The following is an 18,660-nucleotide window of genomic DNA, read 5'->3' as shown; positions in this document are numbered from 1 at the left end:
AAACTTCAGTGAAGAGAAACCAATTTTTCCCAGACAAAATCACCATTTAGGGTAGTTCCTGTAGCAGCTAGCTTAGTTTTTTTTTTTTGAGTGAGCTGGCCGTTATTCTTTTTGTGCTGTCGCTATTGTTGGAGAATATAATGCAGCAACGGCACATTCACAAATCAAGGGCTTCAAGAATTCAATCAAAGAATTCGTAGAGACAGCAGTGAGTACAATGTCTTTTGTAAGTTCTCAGGTGTAAGCTGCTCCATTTTGTATCCACACTGCTGCTGCTTACTTCATCGAACAGTCTCTTTTTTGTTTTTTTGACCATGAATGCATGTTTTATCTCCACATTAGCTACTCTGCACAGGTGCAGAAGCCTGGCAACTGAAATAGCTTGTTTTTTGGCCATCCTATAAAAAGTGCATTAAGACCTCTGGATGATTACCCAGACTACTCGTCTGCATGACAGACCAAATACTGTTAATGGGTTCACCAAACAGCACACACACAGAACACAGCCCTGCCTTAATTGCTGCATTACATCTAGAGGATTTTCAGTGAGATAATAGATGCCAGGAATGCATTTTTGGGTCACAATTTTTTTTCCCTTCACTATTTTATTCAGACTTTTAGTACAAAGTGTACGCAGCCTCTTTGACTTCCTGTGCTGAGTTAGTTAGGGTTGAATCTTGCACCGGCTGTTGGTGCACTCTCAGTCAGACCAACTCTTAACGATGCTAATCACACAGTTTCAGGGTGAAAATTGTGCGGCCTCTTTTCCTGCAATGTGCCAATTCCCCGACAATGAAAAATAACAGCTCAGAACATGAAATGTCAGGGTAAGCCATTAAATGAAATGGTGCGCCCATTTAAGCTGAGAGAAAGGACTGAGCCTCAGCAGCCGGTCAGCTCACCCGGCATCCTGTGCTTCGTGCGCTCTGATGATTGACAGCAAGTTGTTGGTCTGTAAGAACTCGCACACTGCTGGATAACTAGAGACAGAGAGAGAGGGACAACAAGTGAGAGTAAGTGAGGGCAAAGGAAGAAACATGAAGGGAAAGAATTATTCAAAGCGATGCAGTAAAACACACTTTACATAACAAACAAGTCATATGTCAAGGCTGCTGTAAACCACAAAACAGATATTTAAAGTCTGGCAGTGGGTGATGAGTAGGCTTTTGTTTTCTAAGGTAGTGTCTGACTGAGACCAGCAGGGGGCATCAGTGAGGAGTGACAGGCCTGAGCCAGCCTCAGTGCTGAGGTGGGCTGAGTGTGCACTAGTTGGCTGATTGATGCTGTGTCTCCTAAACATAGAAAATCGGTGTGTTTGCCACAGAGAACATGTCACAACACCCATTTCTAAACACCGTCTCCCCCCTCGTCTGTACATGCCCCCCATTCTTACTTTCTCATCTTTTTCCCCCTGCCACCCTCCTCCTATGTTACTCTCCCTCGTTCTCTCACTGTATCTTAATATCACTCCATATCTGGCAGGAGTAGCCAGTCGTCATAGCAACAGAACCGTGCAGTCTCCCTGGGGATTGTGGGATATCGTTTCATGCTGAAACGGAACTGTGTGTGCTGCGTGTGCTGCGTGTTTGGTGTGTGTTTGTGTGTGTAAAGTAGCCAAGATTTTCTACAAATCCCAGCGACCGTTAGTGGATCTCGGATGTGGTGTAAACGCGCACACGAGGCGTCTCTCCCGTTCTCTCTGCTCAGGAACAACATCCCAAACCTGCAGCTTGAAGTCGACCTGAAACTTATTAGATTTCTAATTTGTAGGTGAGCATCGCACGTCGCTCATGCACGGTAGCGACAGGGCGCTCAGATCATTTAAAAAGAGACATCGACCTATCCCAGAGAAAACCCGGAGTCAGGGACATGTGTGAGAACTTCTTTCTCTTTCAGGTGGTGATTTTAAAGAGTACTGTCTCTGCCGTGAACCATCATCCCAGAATATTACATCCACACTGGCTTGTTGGAGTACCAGGTCAGCTCTTTGCTCTGCCTTTGAGCTTCATAAGCACAGGGATCTGCTGCTGCAAGGCTGCCAGACTATATTCATTCCCATTCAAAAATAAAATGTCAGGGCTCTTATGTAATGTTTTTTTTTGCCGATCACAACACCTTGAGGAGTAATTCTACCCTCCTGTACCTGTAGAAATAGGAGCACCCTCTGACCGTGTTGTGGCCAAAGTACTCCTGGGTCTTTTCATTGCCAAAGTCTTCCAGGGGGTCGGCCCACAACAGGTCGCACATGGGCCCAAATGCCGGAGGCTCCTTGAACCGGTCCAACTAGGACGCACAAAAAAACCACACACACACACAGAAGTATAGAAATGTCAGCTTACAGAAACAGAGATTTTCTACATGAAAGACATTTTCAGTCATGTAAACAACCCTCCAACACATATAGGATAAATCAGGGGAGAAAGAAAAGCAAACACATAGCATACACACACAAACACATACTGTCAGAGCAGAGCATCTCCATGGCAACCCCCACCACACAGGAGGGAGAAGATGTCACACCAGCAGATTCACCATGGAAACACTGCCATTAGATGAGGGAAGTGTGTGTTCTCGCATCTCTGTGTTCATGTGTGTGCCTTTGTGCTCTGGAGCTCAGTGAACTGTATACACACAGGGGTTATTTTATGGTTTCGAATGAACACACTCGGAGCAGGCTAAAAAGCTGAAATAAAAGTTGGTTTATGACTGCTGAATGAATGTGCCTGAGTGCTGCACATAGGTCGATCTCATGTTGCATGCATGAATAATTTTTCTTGCACTTGTATTCCTTATCCTGCACAGGCAAAGAGCAGGAACTGGAGAAACGGTGAAACTGAGAATGAATAACAAACTGTGGACAGTTACGAAGGCTGATCTCTCTTCTTTTTGTGCATTTGCAGGCTGATTACTCTCTATAACAGAACTTACATATATACCAAGATGCTGAATATTAAGTGACACCATGTGTTTGGGAATGCAGATTCAAGGGTTAAATGCATCGTCTACAAAATAAATGTGTTCCTATGGCTTTCTAGGCCAAATCTCCTTACTATCATTATTTATACTTCCTTGTTACAACAAATATTCGGGCGACCGTGGCTCAGGGGGTTGGGAAGCGTATCTGTAACCGGAAGGTCGTCGGTTTGATCCCCGGCCTCTGTGTCCTGGTCGTTGTGTCCTTGGGCAAAACACTTTACCGCCTATTGGTGTTGGCCAGAGGGGCCGATGGCGCAATATGGCAGCCTCGCTTCTGTCAGTCTGCCCCAGGGCAGCTGTGGCTACAACTGTAGCTGCCTCCACCAGTGTGTGAATGTGAGAGTGAATGAATAGTAGAATTGTAAAGCGCTTTGGGTGCCTTGAAAAGTGCTATATAAAGCCAATCCATTATTATTAAATATAATGTATCACTGTTTTGTGTAAGTAGGAAAAGAAAAGAACAAATAACGTATTCATTAAACACCTGACTTAGCTACACCCTGTCACCTGAATTGAAGGCAAAGCTGTAACTACTGCTAAGCTAGGTTTACAAGGTCTAGATTCTTCTCTCCACTGTGATTTGATTCAACAACTAATTCATGTAGTTATGCAGAATAACAAAGGGTATGACCAAAACAGATATTTTTGCTATTTTCCATTGTTTCGTTTACTCTGTGTAGGCCTTTAGTAAACAATACGTAAAGTTAGCTTTGGCTTCTTTAAGCTAGTTGTAGCGCCTTTTCTATATGACAACTTCTACACTGTCAAACCAGACTTTCTCACTGTGATTGGTAGGTTTCAGCTCTGTAATTTAGTTATTACAAATGTTTTTTAAAAGGCTGTTTTATCACTTTATATACATTTTATGCATTACTACATAATGATTAAACAGGAAAAGGTTTAAAATGAATTCCGATTCAGTTCTTCACTACATTTTCAGCAATTTTTCTACATGAAGGAAATGTTAGTACTTCTCAAAGACAGTTAACCATTATTTTTTAAGAGCTTATTGATGCTTCAGCGTTGCTTATCAAATACTTAGAAATAAAAACAAATAGAAAATTCTGTAAAATAAGGTGAAAAAAATGACTGTATACAGACAAAACATTCACCCTATAGCTACAAAAAATGTCATTAAACACCACTTTTTGTCAAAAAAGTTATCATTGCTTTGTTATCACAGCAGTGATAACTCAAAACTGCTCGTGTGTCTTTGATTTTACCTTCTTGATGTCGTCCAGCGTGTGAATCTCTGGTGAAAGCCCCCCATGCACACATAGGAACTGCTGGTTCATCAGGGCTGCCAGAGGCAGGCAATCAAACGCCTCCATGCAGGAGTCATACACCTGCTCTGAGTACTTGATCTTACCTGCAGGTTGGAGGAGTAGACACACATTTCAAGACTTGAAACAAAGGAAGCGCCTGAGTGTGTTTTGACATGCTTTGAATAGCCACCATTGCTACAAATGCACAGTCCCTGTCACTGGGAGACTGATGCACGCAGAACAAACAGGCCTTTACATGGACAGAAGTCAGTAATCTGAAGGCTTCAGACAGAATCGGTCTAAAAACACGATTGCTAACACGCTGTGGTAATGGTACATATATATAAAATCATACATTACTTTGTGCAGTAAATAGCTTTAATTGTGTTTGTGTGTAACAGACCAAGAATGACACTGCAGTGTGCGTGCCTTAAAGAAAGAACAATAAATTAATAACCAAAAAAAAGCAGTAATGGTAATGAATGTCTATTCTGACCAATTCTGATTATTTTCAAGAATAAATATTTAACCATGACGCCTTCACAACCTAATGTTCAATAAATAAATAGTGACCTGGTCCTTCTTAACCACTGAATAGTGATTATTAATTATATTAAACATAAGAGAAGAGAAACTAAAGAGGTAGATTATTCATTAAATTAGGTATCAAAAACCAACAGTGAGTAAAACGAGCTTGCAGCTGCACTTTTTATTCTTAAAACATCGCTTTTTTGTTCGTGTTGCTTTTGTTTGACATGATAAAAGATTAAAAACAACTGTAAATAAAGATGCCTGTTCTTTTTTGTTTTCTAAGCGTTAAACTCTTTCCACTTGGACATCTGTTCCTCTAATGGCCACTTGAGTTTGGCTCCATAACTTAGTTCAGACAGAAAAAACTATTTACAGCAGAAATAAACATGTTTACAGCCTAATACATAAAAAAATTAAGCATGTTGGAAAAGTATGTTACTTAGCACTGATAACCAGATGTCTGCACCTATGGTGTCTGGATGCAGCTTGCTAGCCAAGGCTGCTAACTGAACTGATAATTTGGCGCTCCATCCTCTCACCTAAATATGGTCACACCAAAAGAAAAGATGACCAACAACAGACCTAAACTTAACCTTCAAAAAAAGTGTGTACAAACCAATGGGTGACATAAAAGTGGCTTTAACCATCTTTTATCTTTGTCTCCCGCTCACAAATCTCCTTCAACTTTCATTTGTTATTCATCAATGTTAATAAAGCAATACCCAGCTCACCACTTTACCTTAGGCCCCTCAAACATGACGAAGTCATAAAGACGTTTTGCTTAGTCAACCACGATTAGAACATTTGAGCAGAGACAGTGAACACACACTCACTGCCTCTGCTCAGTGTTTTTTTTTTAAGCCTGTCGGTGCACACGGTTAATAACTCATGAATCAAGATGACTGAAATACCTTAGGTGTTGTATTAATTAATGTATTGTTCATGCATTAAGGCATGCATGAGATACTGTTAATTCATGCACTTTCCTGATGAGTCATGGGTTTTTTTCACGTATTAGTGACGCTTTTTCGTGCATGAAATCACGAATGAATTCACGATAATACCCTTCCCGTAAAGTGTTACCACGTCATTTGGTTCACTTGGGTGCAAGGGCACTAACATATAGGATTTTCAAACAACGCGTTAATAATTTATGGGGCCAGCTCTTCTCCAGCACTCCCATATGACCTGTTTTTCTCCTCTCTGATGATGTTGGATTTTGTTTTAGAAATGCCACTTCAGAGATACCAGACAAAAAAACAAAAAAAACAAAACACAAACTCACTATTACAGCATTTTAAATAATGACCCAAATATAAACACAAAGCAGCAAAGACATGACACTTTTTTTCTTCTTTTTTGGATGTGTGTCTGCGTGTATTAAAAACTCCTTTGAATTGGCAGCAATATCAATAACGACATCCAAGACACGGCATCTTTTAAAGTACATTTCACACATGGGCGTAACGATGCATCTGACATAAAATCAAAACCGCGGGATTAAAAATAGCTGAAAGGAGATTGGAGGAGGGAAAAGAAGAAGAAGAAGAAGAAGAAGAAGAAAAGGATGGTTTTTAGACAGCAGAGGAGGAGGGAGGCGAGAAAAGAAGAACGCTGAAGAGAGAAGGAGAAAGACTGATGGGAGGAGACAGGAGAAGGAGGAGAGGTTATAAGAAGGAAGGAGAGGAGATGACTGGGGAAGAGAGAAGGTAGAGTGTGAGGACATGAAACGACACGTACACAAATCAAAGCCAGTCTTGTGGAGTACAAGCGTACAGTAGCCAGCCTCTATGTGTGCGTGTGTGTGTGTGACAGCGAGGAGTGTGTTTGTCAACCTCTCCATCTGCCTTGTGTAGAGCAAGAGCTCATTATTGCCAGTCCACCAGCTCCTTCCACACTCTCAAACATTTATGAAGACACTTGCACACGCATGCAGTCACAGTACATGCTCTCGTGCTGCACACACACACACACACACATAGCAGATGGTAATTGAGGGCGACCACTATTCGCCATGAGCACCAAGGGAAATTAGCTTCCGCGTCCCTTGGCCAATCAGACACAGAGGAGTAAGTCCCTGAGCCAATCATTAAGGGCCAAATTAATTTGCTGCTAATCACCCACTCTTGGACAGGAGGCTGAAGCTCGCTGATGGAGGAGTCAGAGAGACGGAGGGAGACACTGGGGGAGAGAGCAAAAGGATGGAGGGAGAGAAAAGAGAGGGAGGACACAACATGCCAGTGGCAGAAAAGTAAGGATGGTGAGGGGGAGGATGAGAAGAGATCCAGCAGAAAATATTTAACTCCATAGGTGAAACTATCAGGTAATGGAATAAAGCGGATCCAATCAGAGCTTCGCCACCTAAAGCACAGCACAGCTCAACAAGATTTGCACGTGTGTTACATGGTGTCATTCTCTCAGCAGTCGTGTATAACATGTAAGGGCTAATCAGCTTTTCACCTACAATAGCAATCCTGGAAGCTACAGTTAGGGTTGCAAACTTAAGACAACCTGGACGTGCAAAACTGCAGATACACATGTTAAAAACATTTACAGCCTGCTGCAAAAAAAACTGCTCCCTAAAGCTAATTATGTAGGAAGACAGCCATTAACTACCTGCTATAGGTGTTAGTTCAGCTAAATTGTGTAATTGACAAGGTGTTGGTTTTCTTTATATTAGCTAGTTTGACAGAAAAAAAAAGTCGTGGCATGTTTTGTGTTATTTTTATTAGTATTCTTTCCATCAACTCTGAGATGAGTTTAGAAAGTGGTATTGTTGTATTATATTAATATGTTAGATAATTAGCAGGTATATATCTCTGCGCTATCTTTAGCTGCACCTTGCTAAGCTAGCTAGCTACCTTTAGCTAATAACGCCTGGCTTTGAAAATAAAACAAAATATGATACCTGTTATAGGAAATACTGACTAATTACTGATTTTTCCTCTTTTTTTAAAAACCATGTTTAGGTGTTATTCAAGCACAAATAAACTCTTAGCTGTAAACTGAGCAGTGTAAGTTGTAAATGTATGATCCTGAACCAGTTAGCATGCTAACTTTTTCGCCAAGTTTGTAACCAAACTGAAAATATGTTCTCCAGTCAGCTGAGATTTACGAGATCTGTTCAAACCACTAATAATCAAAACTAAATAAGCACTACTTAACATCGGAGGGTGAAAGGAGTGGAAGAACCAATGCTGAAATAAAAGAAAAATGGGCCGTGTAACAAAAAGCCAACTCACATTCTTGTTTGAAGGTGAAATATTCTGTCAGATGTCTACATTCATGGTTCCCCCGGAGAAGAAAGAGCGTCTTTGGGTAGAGGATTTTCAGTGACCACAGGTACAACACACACTAAATATTCACCAAAAGAAGAGAAAACATGAGAAATTGAGTTCAGCAGGTACACAACTTCAACAGCATTTCGATTTTCAAAGAGTGCAGATGTCAAATTCATTTTACATCGCAGGCCATAAACAGCCCACTTTGATATGAAGTGGGCCAGACCAGGCAAACTCCCCTTTTTAATCAATGTACAGAAGTTTAAGTACACATTTAATCTCAGAATAATCTCTTGATATAAGAAGTACAATTTCAATAGTTTTTCTAAATGCTGCTGTAGTAAATGAAAGAAATCTGTCCATATGACTCTTCCAACACGTTCTCACTCCCAAAGAGTAACATTTTACACTGGGTGACAAATCGTCGGTATATTACGCTTTTGACCACCCAACACGTCCCTATATTATGAGTTCGGAAAAATTAGGAAACATGAGAGCCGTTTGGTTTTAAATCTGCACATGTATAAATCGCTTTGGAAAACACTTCACGATTAAGGTGGTGGTTAACGTTAAGGATAAGGTTATGATTAGGGTCAGGGCTGGAATACACAGCTGAAACATGTGTTACCGCGGGAGTGTCATTCTATTCAATTTCATCCACAATCTGGTGCTCAACATAGGAACGTGGAAGGTCACCTTCCGCGTTCCCATGGAACGCCTCAGGACGTGACAAATCGTCGGTATATTACGCATTGGGAGTGAGAACAGGCTGGACTCTTCAGGCTTAAATTGTAAAGAATAAATTTGTAAAATTGCAGAAAAACTTCTCATTTCTAGAGCATACGGTGAAAAACAGGAACTTTCCTGTCATTTAATCTTTTGGATCAAAGTTTAGCTCAAATTTTGGGGCTGAACAGTTTGGTCATTAGAGTACAGCAGGATGTGTGTTTATTTATCACGTTGGCTTTTTTACTCTTATCACTTAGGAAACCCTACAAATGGCTCAGAGGATGTTCTCTCACCTTTACACACCATCATCTCTGCTCTACATTTAGTCTCCTCCTTATGTGCCCTTCAAATGTGTTAGGAAGGTGGCCTAAATATCGCTCCCTCTGCTCCAAACTCACTCCGTGTCAGCGACATATCCCATATGCCATGGTGACTTGACAGGCTGAGACATTCACACGCTTGTATATTGTGGATTCAAGTCAGTCTGCTCATCTGTACCACATTTCTGCTGGATAACGTAATCACACATTTCTTTATGATGCCCTCATTCATTTTGAAGAATCAAATATTCAAACAGCTCTTGGAATACCGTGCTGTTTCCATCCAACTTTCATGCATATTTACAGTAAGAAGCAAACCACACTCTGGTTAGCATTTGCTGTCCTTAAATTGTTGCCTGTCCTGTAGAAACATAAATAGTGAATGAAAGTTGATCTCAGTAACAAGGACCCCCTGGTCACGAATTCTAAATTACGTCTTTATATGTGCATTTGTCAGACACATATAGTGCATCATGTCACTGCTAATCTCAAGTACTTTTTGTACATCTGCAATACTGAATACCAAAATACACCTTGCCCCAGGAATGTGCATAATAGACTTCAATACAATGTACACCACATACACTAATCTGGCATACATAGCAACAAGGATAGTTGTTTTTTTCCCAACTGAATGCACAGCACTATAAATAAGACGTATACACAGTGTGTCCAATCCTTCCCCACCTCAATACTGAAGTACCCCCTGTCCACATAGTCCCCTAGGAAGAGGTAGCGCGTGTTCGCAGGAGAGCCTCCCACTTCAAATAACTTCATCAGGTCGAAGAACTGGCCATGGATATCTCCGCACACTGTGGAAACAGCACACAACAGTGTCAGGATTATAAACACCGCAGTTTTCAGCTCCCACATAACAAATTCAGCTCAAAAATATGGGACCGTCTTTGCTTCAGTGGCTCCATATGGCCTGATTTGCATCTGCAGAGGTATATCTGTCCTGGCTGCTGATCTAGAAACACCACTCATCTGTTTGGATAGAAAAAACAGCAAAAATGTGTTTTAAAAGCTCCTTAAAGATTCTACTCGATCATTTCAAGGTCTGTTTAAATACTACCTGAAAAATACCAGAAATCAGAGCTGGAAGTTTTGTGCTTTTTGGGGCATCTGTCCAGTTTTTGATCTATTTTCTTAACTGCATATCCAACTCCGGGTCATGGGGAGTGGGCTACGATAAGGGAGAGGTGGGATACACCCACCAGTGGATCATAGGCTAGCAAATCTAGAATATGTTACTGTGAGTTATTTGTATTAACAGACTTGAGAATTCTGTGTTCAGTTTTTTTTACATCAGTTAAACACACCTTACTAACCAAGATAGCTAGGATTAGCTTAGAATTTCGAACCCGATGTTGGATTTTATGCATTCATGACAACGTGCGATCACGTTCAGGGTAAATCTGATTTGTTTGTATCTGACTTTCTTGATTGACCCTTGCATCATCTTATTATATGCAAGCTTTTGTGAGCTTTCTCTTTTGAATTGTTGCAAGTTGCTTCCAGGAGTAAATCAGGCTGCACATGCTGAAGACTTCACATTTTGAACGACTTCAGGACTGTCTGCCCGTACAATCTGCCAGCATACATCTTACCATCCGCCTCCCGCGCCATCTGTCTGGTCTCTCCTTTCACTTTTAGTTGATGTCATAGTTCCCCTCTGCAGCCATTTTACGATGGCCATTTTGCATCTGTCTGACCGCCTTCGTCTGCCTGTGTCTCCATCTGCTTGCCATGTTAATGTCTGTTTTTGTGACTACTTATAAGCATTCGCTTTAATTTGAACTGGGAATTGGGAATGAGAAATGTCATGAGTGAAATTGAGCCATACCTGCCTGCCTCCTCTGAGCTGTCTCGGTATTCTCCCAGAAGCCTTCGTGTGACATCCTAAAAGCCTGTCAGTTCAGATTTTAGCCATCCAGCTGTCTGTCTGTCTTAGAGCTCATACTTTGAGACGGCATCAAAGTGCTGAAGTATTCTTTATATCCCCTTTATATTGCATTTTTGGTGAAAGCTCTTTCTACGTGAGTCTATTTTGCGGTAGTTTGTATCTGAAATGTAACAGTCATTTCCAATCACGGCACACTCTCAAGAAATTCTTGTGTGTTTCTGAGTCAGACTCTGGTGAAGTGGAACCAGGAAAGCGGGATCAATATGTTGCTCATTGGGAACGAACAGGTTAGAGAACCTCTACACTAAGCTGCTTATGATTGACTGTCTCTCCATCTGCCCATCTATCTGTCCTTGTCCCTGGGGATCTGTACCTGTGAAAGCTGAGCGATGTTCCCACACTGCGTGGGCACAACAAGCCCACACAGAATTATCACACCGCTCACATTTGCATAAATGCAGCACGCAGAAGCACAGACACATAGGTACACGAGCCAGGCAGAGTCAATAGGTTGCCAGTGTCTGCGTCTGCCTGCCCGCTTGTCTGTCATCTCTGTCATTGTTTCAGAAACTTCCTTTCTATTTTGCTCTCCCTCGATTTCGATCCCCGGCTTCTCCTCTGCATCCTACACAGTTCTTACCATTTCCCTGGGAGGGGAATACATGCAGCTATTACCCAAGCCAGAGCAAGCAGTTGCGCCAATTGGGTCTCTCAGTGAAGTGCGACCGAACAACAGTTCATATTAAAAGGGTGGCAGATACATATGGCAGATTAATGAATCAATGAATGGATTCTGATTAATACATAATTACTGATCTTTATGCCGTTTTGCTCCACAGCTCTATTTCTCTGCCTCTCCGTGAGACTACTGCTGTCTGTCTCCTCACTGTGAAATGTCTGATCTATTCTGCTTGTCACTCATGCCTGCATTTCAACAAACAAGTAGCCTTTTTTAAAATTTTGATGTGGCTTTGCTCAATGGGTGACTTGCAGATGCTTTTAATAAATAAAACGTAGACATTTTGCAATTTAAAACAGGTGAAAGATAGTAAAGAACACCTTTTTTGGCATATGATAGTCTGGAGGCCACAGTGAGAAGGTAACCTACCATAGCCATGGTATAAAGACGCTACACCTTCTTTCAATTCGAGCTACATTTAATTTTCAGTAATGCAGTAATGTCACATGTTCGTGTGCCAGGAGGAGGAAAATGGTGGAGTCTACATATACTGCTCTTTCTAGAGATAGCATGCTAACACAAAACTATCCAAGAACCCAGAGTTATGATAAAGCTGAGTGTATGCTGACCCAGAGCCTGAACTTCAGCAGGTAACAAGCTGGGATGAGAGGTCAGGATTCGGAATCGCTTTAAATTCTCTTTGTGCTGGTTTTCATCTTTGCTTTGTGTTTAAGCTTTATGTTAATGCACAAACAGAAAAAAAAGATCATATGTGTTTCCTCAATAGGTTAGGGATTTGTGTAGGCGTGTGGGATGGTAGCTTAAGGTTTATATTGTTAACTGGTAATTATGTAACAGTGCATTTCAGGTTATTTTACAGAGTAACACAAAAGATCAGAGCCCAACAAAATAAATATAGGCCAAAGAGTATATCGTGGAAGACAGTGTGGGAGATGTAACTAACTTGATTGGTGTTCTGAAATTTACAGGTTCTTCATCAATCATGTGATGGACTTTATCTTAGTTGAATGCAGTTTTCCCCACATATAAATAAAAGCTAAGATGTGGGAGTGGCAGTTGGGGTCTACTCCAGTAAAATAAATTAAAAAAGCAAAATATAAGGAACACTTTTAGTGCTCTCAAGAGACATTATAAGATAACCCTGGGACTCCTGCAACAGCAATGAGTATAACTCTTAGGGGGAAAGAGCTGTTTAAAAAATGCAATGATTTCTTTTCCATAGGTCTTTCAAGATGGCTGCCCAATGCAGACACTTTCTTCTAGAGAGACTTTGCAATATTCACGAAGTCTCATATAAAGTTGGAGACCTGATCAGCTTCCCTGTGCGGGGAAACCGCTTTGTGCGGCTAACTCTTGCAAGAAAGCGCGTTAGCTTTCCAACTGTTTTCTACCATCTCCTAATTGGTGCGTTAAATCCCTTCCTTACCCGTGACTGGCGCCTCAATATCCAACATAGTGCGCTCCTGCCGCAGGATGGCGGCGCCCTCATCGATGATGCGCAGGGCCACGGTTTCCTCGAGACGGCCTTCCTTTGTGAGGTGAGCTTTGAGCAGGTCCACTCGCGGCCGGCCCTCCGCGTCAAACACCTCCTTCATGGTCAGCCGATGGGCCAGGGGGAAGGGGACCGCTGGAGATGGAAATGTGGAGATGATGGAGAAAGTGCGGGGGATGAGATGGAAGCGAGAAGAAGGATTGGAGGATTTAAAAAGGACGAGGAGGGTTTGAATGGGTGTATGGATATATGGAAGGAAGGGAGTTAAATTATGCAGGGAGAAGGGGAAAGAAGCAGGAAAGAGGAGATTGTGTATTACAATGCAGAAAATGATTTATTGATATTTCCTGTACACTTCAACAAGCTTGCCCACAGTTGTCAGAAGCCCCAATCCTCACCATTATCCTGATCACACGTCTGCTGCAGGCTTGCAGTGTATGCGTATGTACATGTGTATGTGTGCGTTGTGTGTGTGTGTGTGTGTGTGTGTGTGTTATGGAGGCCTAAGCGGGTTGTACTGAAGTAGGGGCTGCCACAGTTATCAGGGCTGCTGCCTCTGTTCTGCAGCAATGTCTTTCTTACATAATGAAGGCCCCCAGGGCGCCAATGGAGAGGGGGGTTGACTGACGATGAGGGTGATACAGCAAGAGTGCACAGCTGCACGTGAGAAGGCGTGCGCACACACACACACACACACACACACACATATATGAAGACACGCTTGACAAAAGCGCACACACACCCTGTTCTTAGCAAACAGGCAGAAACTATGTGGCACGCTCCTGCACCCGGCAGAGGTGCAGGAGCATCTGTACATCATGTATGTCACACTGGCATTAACATGCACGACTGCACAAGTGTGTATAAGTGGCAGTGCACACACACTCACACACACACACACAAGCTCATAAAAGGTATTGTTATGAAGGATCCACAGAGCCTGTTTGAGCCCCACCAGTGCTAACACAGATAATGGCCTAGATCACACGCTAAAAACTAGGCCTGGCTCTGAATGCGCGCACACACACACACACACACACACACACACACACACACACTGTCACTTTGTCTCTGTTTTGCACTCTCTCCTCTTGTCCCTTCTCTGTTTTTTTCTGTTTTCGCTTGCCTCTCCCTCTTGCTCCTTCGCTCTCTTCTTTCTGCTCTAACAGGCCACAGTCTCCTCCGCGAGGTTCCGCGCTGATGTCTGTCGTTACATTTTAATGTGACCGCGTGTTTTCGTTTCATTTTCACAGTAAAAGCAGCTCAGCAAAAACATGGAGCCAGTCAGCAGGGTTTAATGTAGTCATTACTGAGACATCGGCATCATTTAGCCAATGCTAAATGAGCCGTTGCAATAAAATATATTACAATGTGACTTTAGTCACAATATGTCTGTTAACGCACGAACAGTTGCTGACAAAGCCTGCATTTGTGGCTGTTAATCAACATGGAGAAAGAGGTGACGTTGAGATTTTTGTTCCACCGAAAACTCAACACACCCTGAATACGTTAACCCTCCCGGCACACACAAAGATCTACCTGATTCATATTTAGATGTTCCAGAATATCTAACGTCACCTCAGGCTGCTGCTAGATAACTGCTACTGCATCCCCATGACACTTTTACACACCTTAAGATTGAACACAACACAGGAGAGCATGCTGAGACATCCCAGGACACTTCAGGCTGCCAAGCTGAAGGGTCTGCTTTCCATCGATTGAGAACAGCGGTTCTTACATGTTAAAACCAGTTTTGCATTACAAGTTAGGAGCGATTAATATTTTAAAAGCCTTGTGCACCCCAGGCTGTCAGAGAACATAAGCCCAAAAAGGAATTACTCATGCATGCTGGTATTTGTGTGACATTATATTTATTTATAAAAGGAAACAACAGGGCTCAGGCAGTATGTGGATAAACCTCCTCCTTCAGTGTACCGTCCTGTACCGGCGTATAGCACCGCACTGTTCTGAGCTGTGCTACAAAATGTACTCGGGCTAGAACATGTCATTACAAAAAGCTGCCAGCACAGTGTGAGAAGGGCTGCGGTACTCTTTTAAAGCTCGAGCACACACGTGAACTCAATTTTTGGATGTATATTTCTGGTTGAAGGTAAAACTGAGGCCTCGAGAGTGCATGTGTGTAACAGCGAGAGAGCCTGAGGAGGGAGAGGAGGGTAGAAGTGAGAGGGACGGAGTGTGAAACTCGTAAATTGTGAGAGCAGTGTGAAAGTAGGGCAGGTAGGAGAGAGTGAAGAGAGCAGCAGAGACACACAGCTTGGGAAAACTATACTTGGGAAAACTATACTTGGTAGTTGGGGAATAGAGGCGAGGAGAGGTTCGGCACAGGCAATGGCAAACCGTTTGATGAGTGTACAGTTCAAGAGGAATGCTAGGAGATTTGAGTCAAATCTGATAGCTCTGAGCGCACGTGCAGAGGTTAAAGACAGACAGATGTAAATTACGAAGAGACCTCGTTTGGATTTAATAAAGTGATTCTGATACAAATCTGAGAAACATGCCCGTACAGCTTTTCTGTCTCAGAGCAATTTTCTGCTTGTAATGATGGAAAGCTTTCTGCAGTATGCATATGAATTTGCAAGCCTGGAGGAGAACATTAAGCCAGAGGAAATGCATTTAAGACTTACTATACACTCATAATATACAGTATATTACACGATTGCAGGAGTCCGACCATCAGATCATCCTATAGGTCTGGCTCATGCATTTGCCTACGTCTTATACGAGTCTATACTGGATCTTATTGAACAAAGAAAGTGGATCAAGTGAGAACAGGTTGGGAGGGAGCATGCCAGTGTATCCTTGAGCAAGATACTAACCCCAAGTTGCTAACGATGTATTTGTGGGAGTCTGAATGTTCGACAGAAAGTAAACATAGAAAAAAGTGTGATTTGAGCTGTCAAGTCGAGTAGAAAAACGGTACATTTGAAGCAGTCCATCTACCATTTTTCCCTTTTATTTTATTCTAATTTTATGCTATGCTAGTAGCTCTGAGGTGCTTCATGCTAAATGCTAACACTAGTTGTTGTCACATCCCACCAAACACGGATGAAACCCTGACATCATCTCCCACGCTACAAGACAAAAAACTGGGCCAACAATGAAGTGCAAACGATGATGCTGTTTCCAGGAGAATAGAGGTCGAGACACATGATCTTTTACAAAGGCTGAATAACAATCAGGTTAATGCATTTAGGGCAATTAAATGCATTTGTCAGTGACGTCTAATATGGTATGTAAATGGTAAACAGAAAGCCACACATCTTCTGCATGTGCTCACACTACTATTACCGGTGCCTTTTTAAAAAATGTAAACAGTACTTTTAAGCAAATTATGGTCATTTAGATCAGAATTGTGGGTGACTTCACCTCCCTGTCTCTGATGTCAGCATCAGACTCAGAGATTTTACTATTCAAGGATGAACATGTATAGCTCAGCAGGACAAGAAATGGCCTGAAAGCCTGAGGTCACTGTACAGGTGTCTTTTTTTTTTCTTCATCCTTTCTACGGAGAACATTTTGTGCATGTTGAACAATAAAGAGATGGTAAAACAAATATTCTAGAACACTTGCTGCCTCTTGGCATCCAGGCAATGTTCAAGAAGCTCCTGGAACCAGCGCCATTCCCACTTTCGGTATGGAACTAACTTTCAACCATGAGTAGACGTTGAGAAAGGACTGCCACCCGAGGGTTATTCAACGTTAAAATATATGCTGGGATGCAAAGATGAATAATGTTCATGTTGTTAGTAGTACATAATCTACAGGTTTTACACAAAAAGTAACAGTACCATTTTAAAATGTTTGACTTCAGAGAGGAATTGGTTACAGCTTGGCTTTATTCTCTGTACCTAACTTTGCCATCCATGACCTCTCTGTGGGTCCTGAAGGGGCCATAGTGCTAAACTCTGGGCTCAAAAATATCTACACCCATCTTTTATATAAAGCCCATAGTAGATTTTGAGCATTATTTTTTAGGTACTCAAAGTTTGAACTCTTAATATACAGGAAGCAAAACAAAAAATGTTGAAGTCCAGTGGAGTTCAGGGTTGAGTTAAATTCCAAGTTAGTCCATTGTCAGCTGAGCTTTTCATTATTAACATTTTCATCCCGAAGGACATCGAATTAAATATTAACGACTAAACTGAATGTTCTGTAACCCTGCTTGACCCTCACATACATGACGCTGACTGTGCTACCTGCCAGAGGGACTTCAGGGATGGAAATTATTTTTCCAAGTCTGTGTGAGGAAATTATGTTTTTGTTCCTAACAAAGGCTCATTATGTATCATTTGATGGCAATGACAAGAAAAGACCACAAATTTCTGTGTCACATCTTGTGCTGAAGGTTCAATACGCAGAATAATTTCAAGTGGTCTGTTGCAACTGGCCTATCTACACTCACCAGAGACCACGAGGTGCAGCTATTTACCGTCTTTTTTTCTGAAGACAAGCACCTCAGCCACAAAGCCCAGGAAACTCTTAAATTCATTTTGGCTAAATTTAGTCAACAATGCTTGTGTTAGCATTTATTGTTAACATGCTCACCTCATGGTTTTACTTGGTCTTTCATACAGAGTTATTAGAGCTGTTGAACTCACAATTCTACTGCAGTATTACTTTGACACATAGCTCAATGGCAAAGGCTGTAGACTCAATTTGAGACTTTTTTATGCAACATTTTTGTAACCTGCTAAGCGAATGCAGATGCAAATTAGTTTTAAACTACCTCAGGTACAATGGATGTACACAAATACCAATTTAAAATAAAATAATTCATGCCTTCAGCTCTGACTGTGTGTCATGGTTCTGATGTCATGGCAAAACTTTAAATAGTCAAACGTGTAAATGGAAAGAAACTGTGCTTACTTTGATTTACAGTCAGCTCACCTTTGTTGCTATTGCATTTCTTGAAGTTAAACAAAAATTGAAAATCTTTATATTTTACCCCAAACATGATCCTTTTTCTGACCCTGGTGCCAACCTAAACAGTAACTGAAAGAAATGGCAGCCAGCAAATTTAAACACAACTTGAGGATAAAAGTTTGAAAGTCATCAGTTCCATATGGGACTGGAAACGCAGTCTCTTGTGTGAGTGGCACGTGACTTGCTTCCACCAACCCTCCAACTGCTCTATAAATTTAGAAGTGCTTTACTGTGTTTCCATGGAGACAAATCAACAGATAAAATTTAGTAGTTCACTAACCTCCCCACCATGTGTCGCAGGAACTGCTTCTGTGCTTGTACACAAAAGAGAGAAAATTTGTCTCCAAGAGTACAAATAACTGCACTTCATGACTATTTCTTGAACTGTTGTGAGACTGTTTGGTGTGAGGATGAAGGCCTCAGCCAGAGGCATCTGGCAAAGAGCCATCTGGCAGCCACTGGTCGTATTCCCCAATCACTTGTGAATGGTTGCTGGAGGTTGCGGGCAGTCACGAT

General features: G+C 41.9%; 1 protein-coding gene across 2 annotated transcripts in view; it reads right to left on the bottom strand.

The window, feature by feature from the left end:
* The window catches only part of ppp3cb (protein phosphatase 3, catalytic subunit, beta isozyme), a 36,104-nt gene that overhangs the window by 9,194 nt on the left and 8,250 nt on the right, over nt 1–18,660 (bottom strand). For both annotated transcript variants that reach the window (XM_006781833.3, XM_006781835.2), the window contains exons 2-7: nt 13,135–13,335; nt 9,790–9,914; nt 8,015–8,126; nt 4,200–4,345; nt 2,144–2,283; nt 903–980 (exon numbers count right to left, since the gene is read on the bottom strand). In XM_006781833.3, coding sequence (XP_006781896.1) covers nt 903–980; nt 2,144–2,283; nt 4,200–4,345; nt 8,015–8,126; nt 9,790–9,914; nt 13,135–13,335 — 802 coding nt within the window. The remainder of the gene's footprint in view (nt 1–902; nt 981–2,143; nt 2,284–4,199; nt 4,346–8,014; nt 8,127–9,789; nt 9,915–13,134; nt 13,336–18,660) is intronic.

This window comes from Neolamprologus brichardi, chromosome 2 (assembly GCF_056152115.1).
Source record: "Neolamprologus brichardi isolate AB-2024 chromosome 2, ASM5615211v1, whole genome shotgun sequence".
NCBI lineage: Eukaryota > Metazoa > Chordata > Actinopteri > Cichliformes > Cichlidae > Neolamprologus > Neolamprologus brichardi.
Note: the sequence above shows the minus strand (reverse complement) of the source record. Positions and strands in the feature narration are given on the sequence as shown.